The following is a 22,580-nucleotide window of genomic DNA, read 5'->3' as shown; positions in this document are numbered from 1 at the left end:
TCCTTTGAGGTATTGAAGTCGAGAGAGTAAACACGTCCTGAATATTGACAGCTTCACAAAAATTCAGACAAACGAAGCGCAACTGTTTGTAAGTTCCCGTGCATGCATTTGCCAAACAAGAAGCAGGCAACGAGTGGGGTCAGGCGCTCGGTTCGTAAGGAAAAAAAACATTAGTTACGTGCGTCTAGTAGAACGATCGGGAGCATCTTTCCATATCGTAGTGCAGCGCAGATTGGCTCCACCTGCTTGTTTTGTGCCATAGGTGCGCCGAATAGTGCGGGACGTAAAGTGCGTCGGTGTGTACGCGCGCAGTTTGTGCGTGTGCGTGTGTGTTTGTGTGCTTGTACGTGCCTCCGTTGGGATTCTGCACGATGCGACCCAGCTTTCATGCCAATTAGGATCAACATTCAATATTTGTGCACAGCACAACAACAACAACACACCTTTCATCCATCATCATCATCCGCAGCAGCAGCAGCAGCAGCAACTAGTCGGCGAACAAGTTTGGCGGCGGTGTGGTGGTGGTGGGTCGTTGCACCGAACGGCGGCGGGATCCCAGGGCAAGCAGCACCGTCCACCCAATCAACAAAACATCGTCCATCAGCCGTGCGCGGGACGAAAATAAAACCGAAACGCCTCTGACAAAACAACCACACGCGAGAAGCTGGTTTGTTTTTTTTTACTTCGCAGCAGCGAGAGCGAATCCGGTGTAGCGGAACACCGGCCATGGCCATGTCCAGTTGGATGATCCGTAGAAGTTTGAGGCAAAGAAGTAAGTCACAGTGAGGCGAGCGCTTCCCAGCGCGGGTGAAAAGGTCACTTTACGTCCCGTGCCCTCTCCTCCCTTCCGCAACCCTTACCCGATGGGTCAGTGACCACGCAGAAAATAAACAAACAAACAACACAATACAGTACACCGCGGATGTACCGCACACGATCACTTTGCTTTGTTTTTTTTGCCCTCCCCCCTTTTTCTATATTTGCGAAGCTCACGTTGAGTTCGATAAAAATAACAGCCCCCGAATTCGCTAACACGGCGTACCCTTTTGTCGAACCTTTTGTCCCTTCGCTTCCCTTTTGCCCACAGAAACACACACACCCACACACTTGATAACAATTTTTTTCACGTGCTTTTCTTTGTTTAAGGTCGACCTGCACCGGAAGATTGCTATCGGCTGGAGACGGAGAAAACGTTGCGCGAAAATGCACAGGACATATATGCCGGGCTGTGCTCGTTTCACATCAGCGTTAACAAGCGGCTTAGCCTGCTGAATGGATTGGTTAAGCTGCTCGATCGGTGGAAGCGTGATGCCGGCCTGGACAGTAACGCATCCGTGGACGCTGCGGCACGGTCAATGACGGCACTGTCGGGCGAACGGGACGCATGTCTAGGATATACGGTGCAGCAGTGGATGTGTTGCGTCGGCCGTAGCCTCGTACACCAGCTGCCACAGATACGGGCGGGTGCGTTGCGTGTGTTGCGCCGTCTGCTGCTCGCACCGTGCGATATGCGCGAGTTTAACCGGTTGCAGCTGGCACACCTGGTTTGCCGCAGCCTGGACGTGATGCTTCGAAACGGCGAGGAACGGGTGCAAGCGCTAAAGCTCGTGCGCAGGATGCTGGTGGTGGCACCGGAAGCACTTCGGCCGGCAATCGTACGGTGTCTGGTGGCGCTTTGTGAAAGCGGTGCCGGTGGAGGCACCGCGACCGTACCCGGTCCCGGTGCAGGTGGTCCCGGTGGGGGCGGTAGTGGTGGTCACGCAAGCGGTTCGACCGGTACGGGTGAGGATCGGCTGTTGCGTTGCTGTTTGGCAACGCTGTGTGAAATAGGCGTGCTGAATCCACTGCTGTTGATCGAGTGCGGTGGTGTGGGCGTAATTACGCGCAGCGTGTTGGAATGTCACAGTCCACGCATCGCGGAAAGCTTGTGCGGTGTGCTGCTCTATCTGTTGGAGTGGCCCCGCACGCGCAACATTGCCGGCATCCAGCTCGACTGCTTTGCCGCACCGTACTGTGACTTTACGTACCGTGTCGGCATGCTGGATCGGTACAAGGATGCACGGGAGCTACGTTTCACGTGCAGCCGGCTGGCACTGCTGTCCGTGCTGCGATCCTGGGCCGGCACAATCGAGTTCTGCGATCCACATCGGCCTTCCGGTTTGCGGGCGCTCATCGATATCCTGTACCTGAACCAGCTCGAGATACGGAAGGCGGTGCTGGATCTGCTGTACGAGTTGATCGGTCTGCCCCAGCCGGTCTGGACTGACGAGTATTCGGTCGCGATGTCGGTGGTCGATCCGGCTGAGTATCAGGACGCGTGGCGCCTGCACGAGGGCTTCGTGGCAGCGGAAGGTACCGCCATCCTGCCGAGCCTGGCCGGTGCCGTGCCAAACCTGTGCGAAATTCATCTAGCCCTGCTGCTGTACTGTTTCGTCGAAAATGGGCTGCTTAACGCACTGATCGAGGTGATCATATCGAGCGATACGTTCATCTCGGTGCGTGCCACGATACTGCTGGCACGCATCACCCATCAGTTGCACTGTTTACTGCCGGCGGAAATATGTGCCCGTACGCCGACCGCTACCCTACCGATGCTGGTGACGCGTGCCATTGAAGGGAACCATCAGGCGCGGGCCGCCATTACTGCACTGCAGCAGCACCATCTGATGCTGCAGAATCGGCCCGCCTCCTGCAGCCTGTACCTGGACTGTATCATCCAGAGCGGTGAGCTGATCAATACGCGAGCCTTCCGTCGTGAGCTGGTCCCACCGACACGAATGGCGGGCCACCAGGGTAGTGGATTTGGGTGGGATACGACGAACATACCGTTCAAGTACGGCACGCTCGATGGGCTAAAGCGGGTACGGCACGATTCAACCGGTTCGAGTGGTGGTGGCAGCGGCGGTGTCGGTGGACTGTTTGGAAATCTTTCCTGGAGCAACAACTACGACGGGTTCGTGCGTGATGCAACGCGTGGCAGCACCCGAACCGGTGGTACGATCAAGCGCACGTCCAAGCGGAACGTGCTGCAGCAGCTGTGGGCCAGCCTGACCGAAGGTGATCGGTTACTGAAGGAGTCGAACGTGCTCGCGGTGAAGGATGCGAACATGTGGGATTGGGACATCATCATCACGATCCTACGGGTATGAAATAGGGGGCTTGCCGGTCCCTACTTTCGAACGCGCAGGATTATATATCGCTAATTTTCATTCTCACTTCTCTGCAGTCGGATCTGCTCGGTATGAAGCTGGACGAGCAGAACATACGGTTCGTGCGCCGAATTGTGGACTACTTTAAGCCGAGCAACAATCGCTTTTCGCATCAGGATTTTGCCCATCTCAACAGTAATCGACAGGTGCCGGCATACGTGACCGCTGGGTTGGAGTTGATCGATGCGATGCTTCAATCGCCCGAGGTAAAGTGTAGTGGTAGTAGTATTAGTAGAAAAATTAGCTATACGTCTGAAAAAGAAGGAAATGTAAAATCAAAAAATGTAAAATTCCTCTCACTTCATTTCAGCTTGAATATATACGCATTCTGACGGATCTGTTCACCGATATCAGCCGGCAGCTGATGGCTATACACGCGAAGAAATCGGCCCACGAGTGTTTGTTCAGCCCGTTGCACATGACCGGTACGATGTGCCAGCACTATTTCCTGTTTATTGGGCGCATGTGCCGGACGGAGGGCGGGCTCGAGATATTGCGCAATACGGATGTGTTCAAGGAGCTGTCCACGATCGTGCTGAAGACGAACCATCTGTGCTACGTAAAGCTGATCGTGTCCGGGCTGGACTACAGTCTCGAAGGCGAGCCGCGCATCATACTTGCCAAGGCATTGCTGCGCCATCCGTCACCGAAGGCTCGACTTTACGCAACACAGATGCTGCGCGTGCTGCTCCGTGCCCGGTTACCCAACTTCGAGGTGTGGGGCATTCAGCTGATGCTGAAACTGGTGCAGGCAATGCTAGGCGATGGACAGGCACGGTGCGTACAGATGGCAGCGTTAGACCTGCTGGAGGAGGCATGCTACGAGCGGACGTACCTGGAGGAGCTGGTGTACTCCTGGCCCCGGCTGGATCGTCTCGGGCCGCGGGGAAAGATGGTGATGATGCGATTCTATTCCATACCGCGCGGTATCAATCATCCCGAGGCACATACGGAGCAGGAGCTAGACCAGTGGGTGGCCACGTATAATGAGCAGTACGTCCTGCTGGTGGAGTCAGATACGCACGCGCATCTGACGCAGCATATCCGGACCGAGGACGGCACGTACAGTAGGCGACACGTAGCGAGCAGTACGCCGGGCGAGAGTACGGCGGCCGGGGCACCGAACCTGGCACCGCATCTGTACGGTCAGCTAGTCCAGACGAGTAAAGGGTTCTCGCAACTGCTGAACCATGGCCGGTTGCTAGAGCTTGCCGAACGCGTCCGTGTCGGTCAGTGTAACAACGAACAGGACTGTTTGCGGCTGAAGGCGGCATTGTGGGCGCTGTGCCATACCTGCACCAGCAAGGAAGCGATCGAGTACATGAGCGAACAGCTGCCCTGGCTGTTGCCACATCTCGTGCAGCTGGTCAGGACCGCGGATGTGTACTCGATACGTGCGACCGCTCTCGGTGGGCTGTGCTTGGTGGCCAGCACGGCACAGGGCGCTGAGGCGCTGCGTACGCTGGGATGGGTTGCGGTACGGCACGACCGCAATACACACTGGCCCGTGAATGAGCCGGGAGACTGGGAGACGGCAGCGGCACCGGTAGCACCCTCTACCGGCAACGAAAGCGACGGTGGCGATGGACCCGGCCGACGGCGGCACAGCTTTGCCTCAACCGAGGATGACAGTACGGCAAACAGCTTCTCATTTCTCGTCTCGGTCACCGGCGGAGATCTTTCGCCCATTCCGAGCACCACCTCGCATCTGGTCGGCAGTGACGAGCGGGATGTGATCAGTGGCCGTAAACAGCAACGACAGTTGTACCACGTGCGACGACCACTCCTTTCGAGTTCGTCGGCCGACATGACCGATGCGGAGGATGTGGCGATACAGCTGGACGGTGGTGAACGGTTGTTTTCCTCCTTTCGAACTTCCACGATTCGTAGTCTCGATCGCAAGTATCATCGTCTTAGCCTTCAACAGTAAGTCAATGTTACGAAAGAGAACGAGAGAGCGAGAGAGAGAGGGAGGAGATTTCTTATACCAACTAATGCAAATTAATGCAATATTTATTTCTACCGCTCCTTGATATTAATTTCTAGTTACTCCTTGAGCGAAGATGGCCATTACCCGAGTGTAAAAGTAAAACCTTCTCTTTTCCCGACCAAGTCAAACACACCGGGACCCTGCTTCATTGGTAAGCATTTGGGAACGGGAACATGTGAGAATTCGTGTTGGGCAAAGCGAAACCCAGCGCATTCGATCCCTAGGAAGGTTCGAACCGGATTAGATTCTAATAATCTTCCTTCAGTTAAGATATAATCCGATTCGACGCTTCCTAGGGATCGAATCTAGCAACACTAAATGTTACTAGTATCTTTTGAATTACATTAATGGTGTCCCTTTTTTGCAGGTATCTGCTTCCCGCTGGACATAATGGATCTGTTTCCCGATCTGGAAGTACGGCACCCGGTTGCGCTTGATTCGCTAATGCAGCTCATCCGTAGCAAACTGGGCTCGAAGGATGCGGGTCGGTCGATGAAGGTGAGAAAACTACGGGTGACGACAGAATCAGACGTAGACGAGGGAAGCACCGTTGACTACGAGCAGGAAGTGAAGGGCAACGCACTACCAAACCCCCCAACTGTCAGCTCAACGTCGACCTCCTCCTCGGTACCGGAAGATGCGGAAGGAAACGACGGTCGACACCGGTGGTGGACCCACGAGAAGCACAACCGGTCGCAGTGCGTTCGATGCTGTCGGGGCAAACGTGCGGATGAGCGCTGGAATCCGGCTGACGACGGGGACGGAAACGACGGCAAGGAGGCCGGATTGGACGAAACGATCGCAAACAACATACTGCGGCACGTGCAGCGTATGGCGAACCCGGTCTGGAGCAAACAGTCACGTAGCGTCCTGCTCGACATCAAGCAATCCCATCCGGCCGCCTTCCAGGACGTGTGTCTCTACTCGGAGGTGTGCCGACTGCTCGGCTGCAACACGTACCGGCTTGGGTCGCGTCGCTTCCTGCAGGAGCTGTTTCTCGATCTGGACTTTCTCGGCACGGGAAACCGAACGGTACCGGGCGACGTACCGTGCACGACGGATGGTAAACAGCAACATCTGGCATATCTGACAATCTCCAAAGCCCTCCAGACACCGCTACAGATCCAAACGCAGAATCTCCCACCGAGCACGATAACGGGCAAGGGTGCAATGCTGCCCGCCGGTGGGGTAGCAGCGTTTCTGTTACGCTCACCTCCGCTCGCCAGCGTGCACGAGGCGAGTGTGGAAAATCTGGACGAAATGTCCTCCGCACCGAAACAGCAACAAGAACAGCCTGCAGTGCGTGATCCACCACGGATGTTGCCATTTGCACCATCAGATGACAAGCAGGCAACGGTCCGATTGCGTGACCGCTATACCGTACCATATTCCCGTTCGATCGTTGGTGATATCGCTGTTGAAACGTTAAACGTCCGACCCCGCTTCAATACGCTCGAGCTCGATTTGAGCTGTTCGCGCAACAAGTTTCCCATACGGGATCGCAGCAAGCTTGACTTTTCATCGATGACACCCTTGATCGCACCGTACGATAGTGCCGCAAAGCCGGGCAATGCCGGCCTAACACTGCCACTGTCCGCGAGCAGCTCGTCGACATCCTTCGTCAGTGTTGGCCGAGGGTCCGCCGTTACCAGCCCGACCCAATGGTACCCGAGCCCATCGTCCACGATCGGCAGTCTGTACTGCGAACAGCGATTACGGCTCAAGACGTCCAAATCGGAAGCAACCCTTACAAAGAACAAGTAGCAAACCGTAGTATCATCGCGTCTAGTCAGGAACGCTGTGGACAGCTAGATAGAGGCATTCTCGACCCGTTCGATTAGTTCTTTAGATGTAATGTGATGTCTTTTTTTTGTGTACAGGATTTTTCATACATGAATTCACAAAAAAAAGGCAGGCGACTCTTGTTATAACTGTAGCGTATGACGCGTTCAACGCAATAAGAATGGAACGCTTAGAAGAGGATGCTCATGATATTACAATGGAAGCGTATCCAAGCGTTCTGTTCTAGTCGTACCGTATCTACGAGAGACTTTTTCAAAACAGACCTTTCATTATAGCTTATCATATGGAAAAGCCTGTATTATTTTGTCGTTGTATAGAACGGGAAACGGAAAAGAGAGAGAGGGGGGGGGGGGGGGCGATTGGTTTCGTAGGAGGTACCAATCCAAAGTTACGTTAATTTTGTTCCTAACAAGTAAACTTCCTCTAAACCGCGCTCCACATTGATACTGCGATACGTTACATCCTTTAATTTTATTAATTTTAGTACGTATTTCACAAACAACAAACCCAATCATATTGTCTCGAGGAATGTGTTTAAGAAGTTATTTTGTGTATGTGTGTGTGTGCGTGTTTTTTGTTTGTATTTTTATCGAAGCTGGCACTCGGATCCATCATATATCTTTATATATACATAATGCAATGGAAAATGTCAGTCCGTTTCGTGATAAAAGCTCGGCTGATTTGTTTTCCTAGCATTCACCAACCACAGCCAGGACCCAAGCTAGTAGGGTGAACACAGTATAAAAACACCCTCGAACCGCATCACGCCCGACAACCAGAAAATTTGTATTATATTTAGCAGCGTAAGTTTAGCTAGGAGTATATAGAATTTGAGCCGCGGTTTCTTTCTTACCCCATTTTTGGCGCTCTACATATATATATATATATATATATATATATATATATATATATATATATATATATATATATATATATATATATATATATATATATATATATATATATATATATATATATATATATATATATATAAACATTAACCTCGTGATGTGATCGTAAACAGCTGTTTCCCATATTGGGTGGTGGGTATTATGGTAGGGTACTCGGAAGTGTTCATGTGTCGGCCGTGCATCACCGTTTATCTAGCAATAATACGGCCAAGCTTTTTTTGTTTGTGCATGTGTTTATTTTGTACTTTTGGTCTATTTATGTACGAGATCGTTGGGACGAAAAACGATCAGAAAGCACGTGAAACTCGATCTCTGATAGAACTTCACGTACCCCAACCATCATAATCAACAGTAAAGAAATTGAATAAAGAAAAACAAAAGCCCTGGTTTCGTGATGCAAGCGAAGAGTTTTACTAAGTGCAAGAAATTTACTTACATTCCCGCTGTCGCCTCTACGCCACACTAGGCCGCTCCTAGCCTGTAGCAGACAGCTCGCTTATTTCCTGTTTGACCTTTCAACCGAGAGTAGCTCATTAATCCGATAAAAATCCCGCTGTGACCTAGTTCCACACCGGCATTCAATCCTAACGCCTTACAGGGTGTTTCCCTAATCGAAGCATGGAATGTGACCTGTTGCTTCATAACTGGCCGGGACAGTAAGCGCTCACCTTCGCACGAGCGCTGTTCAAGTTCAAGTTCGTCCAGATCAAAACAGTACTAGTGGCATGAGCTCATGAGCTACCTCCTATGCGCCTCAGCTCAGCGACGTGAGCGCTTGAGCACTCGCGAGTGCGCTTGAGCTTGCTTGAGCGCATGTTGAGCCTGAAAATCATGAAATGAAATGTAATTTATGTTGTTACCTGTAATTGAAACAGGGGTTTTCTTCCATTTTGTTTATTTTTGTAAGCAGAGTGAATCTTCTAAGAGACACCTACAGTTTAATATTACAGGTGACAAAAATTAATTAAATTTCATTTCATGATTTGCAGGCTCAACATATGCTCAAGCGCTCAAGAGTGTTGGGAAATTACGGTTCCGGGACCGGCTCCGTTCAGCTCCAGAAACGAGTGGAACCGGAACCGATTCCAAACCTTTCCTCTACAGTTTAATTGTTAACGGAATGGTTAACTACAGACGAGGTTTGGGGGCAGAAACAGGAAAAAGAAAACAACCGGGGGAGGGGGGGGGGGGGGGGTAAGTAACATAGTTCTTAGCCATATAATTTACACGTTTTATTATCACTTTCACTTCGATAAACATTTACGAGAGATATAGTTATAAATGTGTGAAGAGTGAGGGGAGAATTTGGATCGGGGGAAAAGATTTTGAAGGGAACAGAGGGCACAGGAAGGAGGGGAAGGGAGTTGATGAAATGGTATTGTAAGTTTGGACATTTATTCGTTTTTTTTCTCCTTACTTTTCGCACTTTTTTTGCTTTGCTTTGCATGTAACGAGAGTGGAGCCTGTGCTGTAACGTACAATTATTTCACGAATAAAATTTATGATTTTGTAAAGGCCGTGAAATGTTTTTTTTTGTTTTTTTTTAACATTAATCTTACCACCACATCAATAGTGCTTAATTTATTTATTTTTTTGTTCACGATTTAACAGCTTTACTTGCGGATGTGTGTTTGTTTGAGTGTTTGTATATATGCGTGTGTGTTGATTTTGCTTCACTTCTGAAGTCGAACAAGTGCTGATGTGTTATACACAGAAAACTGCTTGCCATTCGTAGGTTATTTTAAAAAAACAAACAAACAAACAAAAACAACTAAAAGAAATTTAAAAAAAATAATTATAACAATCCAGTCTAACACCGCCACAAGAGAGGCCCACAAGCGCGTAACACCACAAGAAAAAGGGAATCAGGACAACAAACAAAACAAGACAAGACGGCACAGAAACGGGACCTTACAGCTTCGGCCAGGTGTAGACCGACGGGACGGCCGATTTGTAGGTGGCGTCGTACATCTGGGCGCGCACGAACGCTTCCTTGTCGTCCGGTTCCGGTTTCGTGCAGGCCAACCCTTCCGCGTACGCGTAGTCCATGATGTGCGTGGCGATCTTGATCGAGCAGTCCTTGATGTTTTCCAGCGGCGGATACAGGCTGCCCCGGTTCAGATCGTCGTCCGTGACGATTTCGGCCAGCCGCTGCGCGGACAGCAGGAATATCTCCTCCGGGATGGTGGACGCACCGGCGCACAGCACGCCGAGCGCTACGCCCGGAAAGATGTACGAGTTGTTGCCCTGACCGGGGTAGAACGTTCGGTCGCCGAGCGTAACCGGTGCGAACGGCGAGCCGGACGCAAACACGGCCCGCCCGTCCGTATGCTCGTACGCTTGCTCTGCCGTACATTCCGCTTTGCTGGTCGGGTTCGAGAGGGCGAAGATGACGGGCCGCTCGTTGTTTGCTGCCATCGTGCGCAACACCTCCGGTGTGAATGCGCCCGCAATGGCGGCCGCACCGATCAGGATGGTCGGTTTCAGCTCCCGGACCGCCTCGAGCAGCGTACCGACCGGTGCATGCTCGTGGGCGAAGTGATGCTTGTGGCCACTGATACCACCGGACGGGCGGTCCTTCACGATCAGTCCCTTGCTGTCGACGAGCCAGATGCGCTGGCGTGCCTCCTCCTCGCTCAGCCCGTCCCGCTTCATCGCCATCACGCACAGTTCGGCAATGCCGAGCGCAGCCTCACCGGCGCCCTGGAACAGTACCCGGTTCTCTGCCAGCTTGGTGCGCGTGATGCGCAACGATGCGAGCAGCCCAGCGACCGCTACCGACGCCGTACCCTGGATGTCATCGTTGAACGTGCAGTAATCGTGCCGATACTTGTCCAAAAACCGGAACGCGTTCGAGTTGGCAAAGTCCTCGAACTGGATCAGACAGTTGCGGCCAAACCGGCGGACGGCCGCCTCCATAAACTCCTGCACGAACTCGTCGTACGCCGAACCGGTGACGCGGCGATGCCGCAGCCCCACGTACAGCGGATCGTCCAGGATGCTCTGCGTGTTCGTACCGACGTCCAGCGTTACCGGCAGGCACTGGCTCGGCTTGATGCCGGCGAGCGCGGTGTAGAGTGCGAGCTTACCCACCGGTATGCCCATCCCGTTCGCGCCGAGATCACCGAGCCCGAGTATGCGCTCGCCGTCCGTCACCACGATCGCGCGCACATCCGTTTCTGGCCAATTTTTCAACACCTCGTACACGTGACCCTTGTCGTTGATCGTGATGTACATGCCCTTCGGCTGCTGGTAGATCAGGCTGTACTTCTGGCACGCAAGCCCAACTGTCGGCGTGTAGACGAGCGGCATCATATCGCCGATGTTGGACGCCAGCACGCGGTAGAACAAACGCTCGTTCCGATCGAGCAGCCCCATCAGGTAGATGTACTTGTTCAGCGGATCGTTGTAGTGCTTCAGCAGCTCCAGCGAGTGCTGCACCTGGTCCTCCTCCGTGCGGACGACCGCCGGCATCAGCCCGTGGATGCCCAGCACCTGTCGCTCCTCGATGCTGAAGGACAGACCCTGCATGGTAGGCAAAAAAAGGGAAAGGTACAGAAAATTGAGGTCACAACCGTTCACCGAAACACGGACTGGTTGCTGATTCGACCACACGATTCTACCAGCGCGTCCGGACAATTCAAGAAGGCTTCAACAGGCGCTTCTTAATTGAGTTTGGATGAATTGATGAACCCTGTACATGAGTTAAAATAGCCATCTTTTGTGTTGCTTCTGGAGTAAGCTACTAGACCCTCTAGAGTCGACTAGACTAAACCGGAATAGAACTTAGCAATTTGGCAATTATTGCGTCAGAAATCTTCAACGAAAGCAAGACATATTGGGATCTGTAGATAATCAATGGGGCGGCCCGGTGGTGGAGGCGACAGCGACGTGACCTTAGAACGTCATTAAACCAAGTAGAAAAAGAAGATACCGATGTTGGAGAGCTATTAATAATGACTTCACTGAGCTTTTCTAGCAAAGCAAACGTCGCACGCCAACTTCATCATTCTCTATTCTCAATTGTCAGGCGGCATTAAGCATCCCTTTATCAGCAACGGGATGCGATAATATATCATCGCAGATAATAGGAGCATCTTAATGGCCGCCAACGTACAAGCATGGACATTATCGATTAGGTAAGTAGCTATGCGCAGATGTCTAGAAAAGTGTACATTTGAAGATAGTCATAAACATCCGCCATCTTCACCGGCACGATCCACCCAAAGCACAGTGGATATTGTCGAGTAATTGTCGAGGAATGAAACTATTTGTTTTGAAAGAGCATGGAAAATCTAGTTGCTGAAGCTTACTGACGATTTAAGTAGACAGTAGGCAGTAACTTTCGAGACCGAGCCCCGGTGGTAGAGGTGTCAACGGTGCCGGTCTTCAAACGAAAGGACCCGGAGTTCAAACGCCATCCGGAATCGTCCCTCCACGTAGTTAATAGCAAGTCTTGTAAGCCATTCGATGGCCGGGGCATGACCTTAGTGTTTTAGAAGGTCGTTAAAGCCAAGAAGAACATTCGAGACAGTAGTTTAAGCGAGTTGAAGTTTTAAACCCTAAATAATGCAAGTTCTTCAATTCCCAGTCTCTCACACGCTCCGTGTACCTTACCCCTACACCTCGATGGGAAATCCATCCACCCAAAACTAATGGAACTCTAAAGATTTAAGCTAGTGCGAAATAACTGCGTAAGCTGAACGGATCCATCCAATGCCACCATTGTGTGGGGCACCACCGGGGACGGATTGCGCGATGAACAGAGATCGCACGTGATGTGGAACGCTACGCGTAGGAGATCAGCTGTTCAGCACCAGCGCCTAGTGTGTGTGTGCTGTTGCTCTAGTAATCCAAGGGCATACCCAGAGGCTATAGATTTGTCAATGATTCATCATCCGCCACGATTGCTATGACTCCATTTCACCATCATGTGGTGGAACACGGTGGATCGGGATTTCTAATGGTACTGGAAAGTTGAACTCAATGACGTTTTTTGGGGGGGGTTTTGTGTGTGTGTGTGCAAAACCCTAGACTAATATCTTGTTCAGGGTTTTCCAGACCGAAGACGCAAGTCGGATTGAACCGAACCTGGGCACGCAGATTTTTTCTTCTCTCCAAACTATCATTCAATCGCATCGGAAACGGCGAAGCGAATCTTGATAGATTAATAACGCGTGTCTCGTTTTGGTTTTTTTTTGTGGATTGTGGAATATATTGGGATACACATCCACAGCGATTTGCGTCAAACGAGCCTCTGAGCACTGGAGGACCCTCTGCCGGGGTTTGCTAGACAACTCGCTCTCTCTTTCTCTCACTCGAGTCGTCCGATTCGCGTAATTGAACCACCCAATCACCTCAAACGGACAAATAAAGGACGCGATGAATTCTTGGCGCGCGGGGAGATTATGCTCTTTCGCACCGGAGTGGTGGGGCGTTTTATATTGGACCTCACTTGACCGCCCGTGCTGTGTGTCTGTCACTTTCAGGTCAGATGGAAATATCGCACCAGACAGACGGAAAAAGGGCTTCAAAGAAGGGGTGGGGAGGTCTATACTGTACTGCGTGCGTGTGTGTGTGCGTTTTTGCAAAGTTATTTAGGGCGAATCGTGACCATAACATGGGGCGACGATAAAACAATCCATCTCAAGTGTTTGATCATTGTTATGACCTTTAACTGAGCGAAAGGTCACCGGCGTGTGTCCGGCGGGGCCGCGTTCAATAGGGCACCTTCAGATACTGACACTGGATCGCGGAGCCGTATCAGAACCTTCTGGCTATACCAGCTGGGCTGTCTTGATCGGGAATGGGTAAAGCACCTTCCAATGGGTGAATCAGACAAACTACGATGACGGCGCGATTTGGCGACAGATGACTACGCGCGTGTGTACATACATGACACTAGAGGGGTGACGTAGGGCATTCCCCCCCCCCCCCCACACCACCCTCCTCCCATCATTCGCCATTTTTTATACACTTATCCGCACAGAACTCACAGGCACAGAACACACAGACGCACACAGATGATGGTTGAGGGTGGAGCGGGCGGTTAACACTAATAATAACAATAACATAGCAGACGGTGGGAATGTGTGTGTGTGTGTTTTTGTCCTACTCGCGCGCACGCGCCCATCCAAAAACCCTACCTTATTGAACTTTCCATTCCGGAGTCGATCGAAGCCAGCGATTGAGCCCGCAATTTCGCCGTCGGTTTCGGCGGGCCACTGCCCAAGACGGTCGCGGTTGAACGATGATGCGCTCATGGTGGTGCTGCTGTTGGTTGGTGTGGTCGTCCGGCTGCTGCTACTGGTGTCACCGATGGCTCCTGCCTGTGTCGTCTGTACTGTCCGCACTGGGTTTGCTTCGGCGCGGTCCGTCACACGGGATGGCTCCTGCTGTCGCTGGGACGGTTGTTGTTTCACGCTTTGCAGCTCATTACCTACTGCGCGGTGCCGCGTTGCTGTGGATGGTTTTTCCTTCGCCTGCTTCGCGCTGTTATCCACCTCAGGCTGACATCTACTGCTGCCGGTGGATAAGTTTGTTTTGAGAAGGGTTGAGCGGGAAAAAAAAATGTGGAAGAGGAAAATTGTTTAAAAAAAAAAACGGGGGTTTATTTTGCAATCGACGATGCACTTGGCCCGTAGCCTCTTTGTTTGAAAAAAAAAAAAACACAATTAAAGACCACGCGAGATTTCCGAATCAGAATTTCAGATATCCCATGTGTGTTTGTGAATTTCTCATTCACATGAATAGGGCATTTCCTCCCTATTTTTATTTTTATTTTTGCCTTATCCCGGGCATGCTCGGTTAAGTGTCGACCGGATAAGGTTTACAGTGCCTTTTTTCCCGTTTCATTATATACAGGCACATTTTTAATGCACATTTTAACACTTAAAAAAATCGTTGCAAAATATTATTTTTAAAATCTGCTCCCCCAAAAGTGGATAACTCCCTTACGCACTTTTTTTTTGCTTGCTTGCTTGCTTTCGTACCACCACCGCATATGCTCATGTGCGGTGCGCGGTTGCTTGGTCGTAGTTATTATCGGCGGATAGTACCACACCATACAATTTCGCGAACCGTATACGCGGACTCCGACACGCACACCATCACCGTCCGGCATCAGATGATCGAAGCCAAACACGCGTTGGGGTGCGCAAACAATTTTTGCTTTCTTTATCTTGGCGTGACCACACAAACGCGCCACCAAGTGCACCACAACGATACGGAAACTATGACGCTGCGGTAAGATAGTGTCGGAAGGGCACTAGAATAGTGGGAAAAGGGTGTGAAAGAGCTCGTCGTGACTTGTCATTTTAGAATCAGTTCAGTTGGGAAGTTTTTTTTTTACCTGCATCCGTGCCCATCCGGCACTTATTATTTGCAAATACCCCCCCCCCCCCCCTCCCTCTGTGTTCCTGGAGGTAAGCAAATCGGGAGTTCTATGGAGCTTGTTTGCCGCTTGGCAAGTACACGACACTTGGCTTTGTTGACGGCTTACGCAATTTTACCCATCGATAAAAGCATACACCGTGTGCAATCGGCCGCAAACATTATGCTCGGAGTCGACGTCAATTTGCTAAGTTCTTGTGCAAATTAGAAAGATGGTAGCATCAGCTGTTCGGCTATTAAAAATTGATCCTAACGTCCGGAAGAGACCGCGACGCCTCTGATCTCTCGATCGCCTCCTGCCTATCCATCCATATTCTCGCTGTCATCTCTTTCTCAACATTTTTTTTTTTTGCGTGTTGAGCATTGTTTTAGGCTTTACGTAGGTTTTGTTTTAGGTTGTGCAATGTTTTGGCTGGCTGGCTTGGAGCCTCGCTCGGCTCAAAGCTCGCAACACAACCAACGGTTGGCGCAATCCGTCGAGTGTGTAACCCAGACGCGGCGGTTTCGCTCTCCATTTTCCACTTTTCCACGTCGGCTCGTCAGAGCCACCGGACCACACAGCACAGCGGGTAAAATCGACCACAAAAATAGAAACCCCCCAATAGCCCTTTTTTGGCAAACGCACGCCACGGCTCAACTTTGAGAAGCTTTTACGGACCTTGAGTCATTAGACTTCATTCGTCGTTTGAATATCCAGGGCAACCCCGGGGCAGGAGGGCAAACGGCCAACAAATTTGACATTTGAACGGAGACCTCCGCTGGGTTCTCATGCTAATCCAGGCATGCACCACAACACTCTACACACATACACATCTGGCGCCCTTTATGTACCTTACCTTTGAATTATTGAGTAGCCGCTGAACACGGTTGTTGCCATGGTGGGCAGTTGTTGTTGGGTGTTTGATTAGCGCGGAGTCGGAAAGGGTCCTCTGATCTGATTTGCACACCGTCACCGTCGAAAGTACGGGCACACGGGGACACACATACACCACCTCACCACACACACACACACACACGTACAACTAAAGTCGTCTCCTCTTTTCTGAGACCTATCGGCGAAATCTGTTCTCCCGACCAGCGGTAGCACTGCACTGTGCTGGATCGCACGTTTCTTGGCTAATTTATTGCAACGATACCTTAAAAATCAGCTGATTATTAGCAGATCAGCCCCTCGTCGGAAGGCAGTTGATAAGGGAAGTGAAAACATTTCCCCCCCCCCCCCCCCTTCCCCCCCCCCGGTCCCCGCGCCGCACGGGCGAGAACATGTACGGTGCTAGTGATCGCGTCCGCGCTAAGGTAAAGGCGTGGGGGGCGTAGGGTCGCGATCAATCTATCTTCTTTTCCCCCTTTCACCCATTCCCCAAAATCTGTGCCCCGCTTCTGTCTGTTTGTTTTGCATCCTCTTTTTGGTTCTCAAAAAAAAACAGCTATTAAAGACGGCCTGAACTAAGATCGAACCAGCTCCTTGGTGTTCACCTTTGCTGACCGACGGTGACCGAACGACTTTTCTACCCGTCTGTAGGTACTTACGAGTAGGTTTGTTTGCTTTCGTATGCCTGCCCGTCCTTACGTAAGGGCGTGTGAATGTTTTTGGAAGAGAGAGAGAGAGAGAACTGTGTCGACACACCTTTGCACTGTGCGCCCGAATGTACCCCAGAGTTTGGTTGTGCTATTTTGCTTAGCTTCACCATTTAAATTGCTACAATATTCTTCGCTACTATTGGACTTTGTATTACCGGGTTTAGGTCTCACATAATAGTAGAATCACTTTGGGGCGAACTTAGGGGCGCGGACTCGATGGTGTAGGCGACTGATCAAACTACTGGGTGGGTTTGTGTCTCAATCAATCTTTTTCTTTTTGGCTTAACGGTCCTTCTAAAGGTTATACCGACTTGCTGATACCACGTGTTTTGGATAAGTAAAGAGTCCTCACTACGGGAGAAACGCTCTCGATATGGGATTTGTCCGGGTCTCCGGGATGAACCCCGGGTCCTGCGCCGCTGTCCCCTACACCGGCCCGGTGGTGTAGGTGTGTCCCCATCTCAACAAGTCTAACAAGCCATTAGAAGCCCAGGGAGGCCCTCCAACTTAGTAGTTTTCTCCAACTAACGCCCTCCACAAACGCGCACACGCTGTGCGCCTGATCTTTACCAAATTTCTTTTCCACGAAGTCACGATTGATGCTCCGTTTTATTTCACACCAACCGTTCGGTGGATTGCTCAAGATGCGCAAAAAAACCCTCATGCCGTAATGGTTGCAAAAGCGCAGGAAACAAATGATGAAAATATACGATTTGTTTCACACTGTCGTTCGGACGCTATTTTCTCCCTTTTCACTTTCTACCACACCCGGTTGAATCATAATGTGATTTCATAATTTCACATCTTCACGGTGCGGAAGACGACCCACCCATATACACCAGCCATCTTGGACTTGCGATGTGGATGGGGAACGGGAAAGTGGCAAGCGGGTGCTACCAAGTCGCGGTCAAAGTCACGGCTGTAACACGCTGGCTGGTTCGCGCGTTCGCATGTGCAACCGATTGCACAAGCAATTTGGTGTAGAAAACGGACCGAACCTTCTGCTTTTGCTACTATGGCCGCGGTGGTACGCAGTGGATAAGAGTTTGTGGTTTTTGGATGTATTTTGTCAATGTTTTTTTAAAGATTATTTTGCTAGTGGTTTAATGTTACCGCAGCTGTGCTACTCTCGGACCGATTTTGTGAGACTTTTTCAAAGATGAACCACTTAACAAGCGCCTAAACGATAACTGATCGTGCCACAGTTTTTGGCAAGGAGTTAAACAGCTCCTTCTCTTTAACTAAATTGAAATTGACTGGAGTTGAAGTTCCAGCACGGTAAAGCTGAAAAAACTTTCGAACGATAAAATCAAGATAAGATGACAAGATGAGTTAATATATAGAGTCGTCCAATTATTTGACAGTTAACGATGACGCGTTAACCAATCTCGTCTAGAACCCAATATTGATAAAGCATTTAAGAGCCAAAATTATTAATTCTCCATTTTGCGTGACACGTGACGTGCTTTATTTATGACTGCCCTTTTGACGCAATCGTCGCGTAGACGTACACTGAGTACTCGAGCGCATTTGACTGCGCAGGTTGCTCCTCGGCGATGCTTAGCTCAATTGTATTCGGGCCCAAAAGCTTGTGCCCCTTCAATGCCATCCGTTCATGTTCGGCTTTTGCGACAATACGTACACAATCGATAATGATGGGTTTTCCGATGGATATCTGTCCCGCAAAAAAAAAAAAACAGAAAGAATAATGGCATTCAATAGTTGGATCGAAGCGATGTATAAGCAGGATAGAAAATCTAAGGTTAGTCATTTGCTAGTGCATGTACATTCGTAATAGACGCTCAGTAAAGCGCCATCGAGCTCACAAACGAAGGCAAACAAAACTAGGGCGAAAGTCCTTGACTGGTTGCTGTCACTTCCGGTTACGACCGAGAGCATCACAAAACCCTTTTACCCTACACACGCTAGGACAGTTTACCAGCGCACCTCTATTGTTCCACGAACGCGACTCGAGTCGTCCTTCATAACGATCACCGTCTCCACGTATATCAGCGCCGACGTTTCCAAGCATTTCCCCACCGTTGTTACGGCAGCTAGGATGAGAAACGTATGAATCATCAGCACCTTCTAAAATCACGCAGCGAAGCATAGCCGGCAGTCCTTCAACGCTCAGCTGTAAAAGCACAATATACCTCTTTCGGCGCTAAGGCCGTGCTCAACATCCAGCTCCTGTTTCGGTCTAGGTACCGATGGTAGTGAAGCTCCAGTCGCCACCAAAACTAGCACCATCGCCAAAGACTTTCGGTCAACTTTCAGCAACATTCCACGTGTGGTGAGAGATGCGAGACACAAAAAAGCACAAAAAAAGTCTAGCAAGAGGATGATCGAACTCGTTATGTTATGACACAAGACACAACACTGGACGCATCGGATGCTGGAACGGATTGGAACGGCACCGTGCAAAGGACAGGACGGCATTATCAAGCAGCCGAGTACCACGAGGTCACCGGACGGGCCCTGTACTGTAAGGCTGGGTGCAGGTATCATTCCAGCGCATGGAGCTCGCACGTCCCGCGCACAAAGCATCACCCGATTACGGCTGAGCTTTCGCTTGTACTTCGCCTCACATGGCACGCGGATGATCGGAGTAGTTTACAGTTTGTAGTGAATTGTCTTGATGTTACTACACGCGCGACGCCGTTCGCTTTGCATTCCCTGGATCATTTTTCCCTACGCTTTCCCATCCCAAGAATTCAGAGAGAGTTGTTAGTTACATCAGCAGATAGGTCGCGTAAACCTTCCAATAGCTCTGCCCATCATCAAATCGATCTATGCTAAGTGTCACCCAGTGTCAAGGGATCACCCATAAACTGAGATTGGATCTTATGAGTTACGCCATAGCGCCGACGCGATGCGTTAAGTTTGTAGGTCACAGTGGTCAGCACGAATCGGAGTCATCCGACACGCAGACAGCCGTATGCGGAATCTAATCGGGCGTCCCGGAATGCCGCGCTATCAACAACGACCAGTGGTAGCGCAGGCGCACTGTTTTTGGGATCGTGTAGTTGGCTCCTCAGACTACAGTACTAGCTACACCGCATACGACGAACGACGTCAACAACGACGGGGAGACGATGAAGGTACCAGGCCGGCCGACCAATGGTTGCGTTGCTGCACTGTTGTGCTTTTCCTTTTCGCTAGGTTAGTAACGATCAATCAGCAGAACCGGTGATTCGTTGACATTGTTGTACCGTGGGAGTGAGGAAGGGAGGGAGGGGAAAGATTTATAAACACAAATTAAATCAAGGTCGAGGGTTGGTGCCGATCGTCAGCCATTTTTGTTTTCTTAGTTTCATATTGGTGAACAGCATTTAGTACGCAGTTTGTTAAAGGTTGTGTGTGGCGTTGGAACGAACTATTTACAAACACGCCGTAGCGTAAAAAAAAACAATGTAGTGCCAATGTTGTTCAATGTTTGATTGCGTCTTCCTCATACCTGGTCTTCTCTTGCGTGCTCCTGTTCTAGCCAGTTCCACCGACGGTGAGGCGACAAACCATGACAACTCGTCTGCAACGCTCAGCTTTCCAGCATTTTTCCGGAGCCGCTTCAATCCCCGTACGCTGCAGCAGAATGAGCGGCTCATTACGGCGCTAGATGACATCGATGTACAGCCGGGCATGAACGCAACTCAGCCATGGTCATCATTCACCTGGAGCGGTAAACAATCCGATGACAAAGTCCTACCCAATGCCGGCAACACCATTGCCGAGGACGTAAAGCATCAATCAAACCGTGTCGTTCAACCGGTGACTGAATCCACGCCGGATCAGTCGCTGGAGCAGGAGTGCGGAATTGTTGCGCCGGGTGTGGACGGATTTCCCTGGATAGCCGTCCTAGAGCATGGTGGACCGCAAGCAAACGCCGCACTCAAGCGCACCCTAAGCAAGGGCGTCCTGATTGATCGCCAGCACGTGCTCACAACCGTGTCGAGTGTGCACAACTCGCACCCTACCTGGGTAGTGACGAGCGTTCGGCTCGGGGACACTCCCACACGTCGTCAAACGAACGTCACCCGCGCCGGTAACCATGCCCAGCGTACCAACGGTACGCAGCGGTACGAGATAGAAACGGTCTTTCTGCACGAAAAGAAGGACATCGCACTGATTCGTCTGGCGGATGGAGGAGTGCGTCAGCTCACCGACACGATACGCCCGATCTGCTTGCCCCGGGAAGACTATAGGCTGGAAAACTTCAAGCTAACTGCACACGTTTGCCAACGGCGGCTCGAGCCGACCGGTCGGGTCAGCCGGAGCAGGCTGCAACCGCTCGAGCTGGTCAGCGTTGACAGCTGCAATGAGCTGATGCGACCGTACGGTGCACGGCTGCCGGTGAAGAGCTTCTGCGCACGGGAAGCTGCCCACGATAATTGTACCGGCACGCTCGGCGGTCCCGCCATCGCTAGCGTACGCGGCAAATATCACGTGCTGGGACTACGCTCGTACATCCACACCGAGGTAGGTATAGTTGCTTTGGTTCTCTTATCGCCTGTGATAGCGCTTCAATTAGATCATTTTTTTCCGCCCAGTATCATTCGAAAAGTTATCCACTCAGAGTCATATAGAGTTTCTGATAGATGAGTGTGTCAAAGCGTTGATGTTGATCGATACAAAATGAAAACAAACCGATACAACTAGCAGGAATTAACGCTAGGACCTTGTCAAAAAGTTGCCATTAGAGTTCCGAATCTTATCAAACATGGCGCATAGTGTTCAGTATGATGATATGCTCTCCTAAATGTTGTTCCAGACTATGGTCGATGGGCTGGACCTTCCCAGCATCTATGTACGAGTCGGCGGGCTACGCAAATGGATATCAGCCGTGATAAAGGCTATCAGCGATTGAGCTGACTGCTACGATTACGCTACCAAGCTATGAAACGTGGGTAAGAAATTGAATGACACTCACGTGTAATGCTATCGGTTCTGCTACTACTAACAATTACTCTTTCCTATAAAAAAAGATGGCTGACGGCCATGCTAGAAGTAAGGAAACAAAAACATCGCATCAAAGTTACATCACCTGAATCTCACTACTATCAATCTCCACTTATAAATAGCATCGATTCTAGCTCGGCGACATCACCGGAAAAGGCTCGTGTTCCAGAACACTCAAATACACATATTTTTTTTTTTTGTTGTGTCCCATTTCACATAGCTACGCTATCATTACATTCTGGAACATCGGAATGAATTCCGATCGATTATCAAGCTAATTTCGTTTGTCGCATGCTTGCGGTCGTGCACTCGGGGGTGACCTTTAATGGCGGGCGGGGTGATATGCCACGACCTGCTGCCGGCCGTCGATAAGCTACACTGGTCCCGACTGGTCTTGCTCACAGCTTTTTTTTACAGGATAATTCGCACACGCCCGTTTACATGCAGTCTACATGTTAAAAAGTAATAATACAAAAAATGACGCCAAGTGACACAATCAGTGGGCTCATGAGCCATAAATTTTAATTGCTCTAAAGAGATTTCTTTGACCTTCAAGCAGGCTACTGCGTTGTCTGCTATTCGCAACAACAACAAAAAGATTTTTAATTAATAACCTTTCCCTTTTGTAGTAATAAAAAGGACACTTTTACATGTACGAATTTTTAGTTTCATAGACTTAAAAAAAACATTTATTTTTTAGCAGGGTTTTCAGTAATAATATCACGAAATGTATAGCAT

The 22,580-nt window shown here is 50.3% G+C and overlaps 6 protein-coding genes across 7 annotated transcripts in view; 4 read left to right on the top strand and 2 right to left on the bottom strand.

Annotated features, from left to right (window-relative positions):
* Nucleotides 1-22,580, top strand: part of LOC126558747 (septin-4) — a 141,488-nt gene that overhangs the window by 43,538 nt on the left and 75,370 nt on the right. The gene's annotated exons all lie outside the window — the stretch shown is intronic.
* The window catches only part of LOC126568277 (armadillo segment polarity protein), a 369,973-nt gene that overhangs the window by 294,963 nt on the left and 52,430 nt on the right, over nt 1-22,580 (top strand). The window lies entirely within an intron of this gene.
* Nucleotides 727-7,047, top strand: LOC126562895 (rapamycin-insensitive companion of mTOR). Its single transcript, XM_050219532.1, has 6 exons — nt 727-772; nt 1,147-3,143; nt 3,227-3,415; nt 3,520-5,135; nt 5,256-5,350; nt 5,567-7,047. The coding sequence occupies exons 1-6, from the start codon at nt 727-729 to the stop codon at nt 6,961-6,963; spliced, it is 5,340 nt and encodes a 1,779-aa protein (XP_050075489.1). The 3' UTR covers nt 6,964-7,047.
* On the bottom strand, nt 9,809-16,195 carry LOC126556142 (NADP-dependent malic enzyme). 2 transcript variants are annotated; one of them, XM_050211366.1, is made up of 3 exons: nt 16,142-16,195; nt 14,060-14,435; nt 9,809-11,438 (listed from the first exon to the last, which is right to left on the bottom strand). In XM_050211366.1, exons 1-3 carry the CDS (start codon nt 16,180-16,182, stop codon nt 9,825-9,827), a joined length of 2,031 nt encoding a protein of 676 aa, XP_050067323.1. In that variant the 5' UTR covers nt 16,183-16,195; the 3' UTR covers nt 9,809-9,824. The 2 variants fall into 2 exon arrangements, with proteins under 2 accessions (XP_050067323.1, XP_050067330.1); XM_050211373.1 differs by having other exon boundaries at nt 14,060-14,432; nt 16,142-16,193.
* Nucleotides 18,358-19,571, bottom strand: LOC126568514 (uncharacterized). Its single transcript, XM_050225043.1, has 4 exons — nt 19,535-19,571; nt 19,040-19,216; nt 18,834-18,940; nt 18,358-18,561 (listed from the first exon to the last, which is right to left on the bottom strand). The coding sequence occupies exons 1-4, from the start codon at nt 19,569-19,571 to the stop codon at nt 18,358-18,360; spliced, it is 525 nt and encodes a 174-aa protein (XP_050081000.1).
* Nucleotides 20,319-21,757, top strand: LOC126568416 (phenoloxidase-activating enzyme-like). Its single transcript, XM_050224925.1, has 2 exons — nt 20,319-21,362; nt 21,655-21,757. Exons 1-2 carry the CDS (start codon nt 20,319-20,321, stop codon nt 21,748-21,750), a joined length of 1,140 nt encoding a protein of 379 aa, XP_050080882.1. The 3' UTR covers nt 21,751-21,757.

This window comes from Anopheles maculipalpis, chromosome X, assembly GCF_943734695.1.
Source record: "Anopheles maculipalpis chromosome X, idAnoMacuDA_375_x, whole genome shotgun sequence".
Taxonomy (NCBI): domain Eukaryota; kingdom Metazoa; phylum Arthropoda; class Insecta; order Diptera; family Culicidae; genus Anopheles; species Anopheles maculipalpis.
This window is presented reverse-complemented; position numbering and strand designations above follow the sequence as displayed.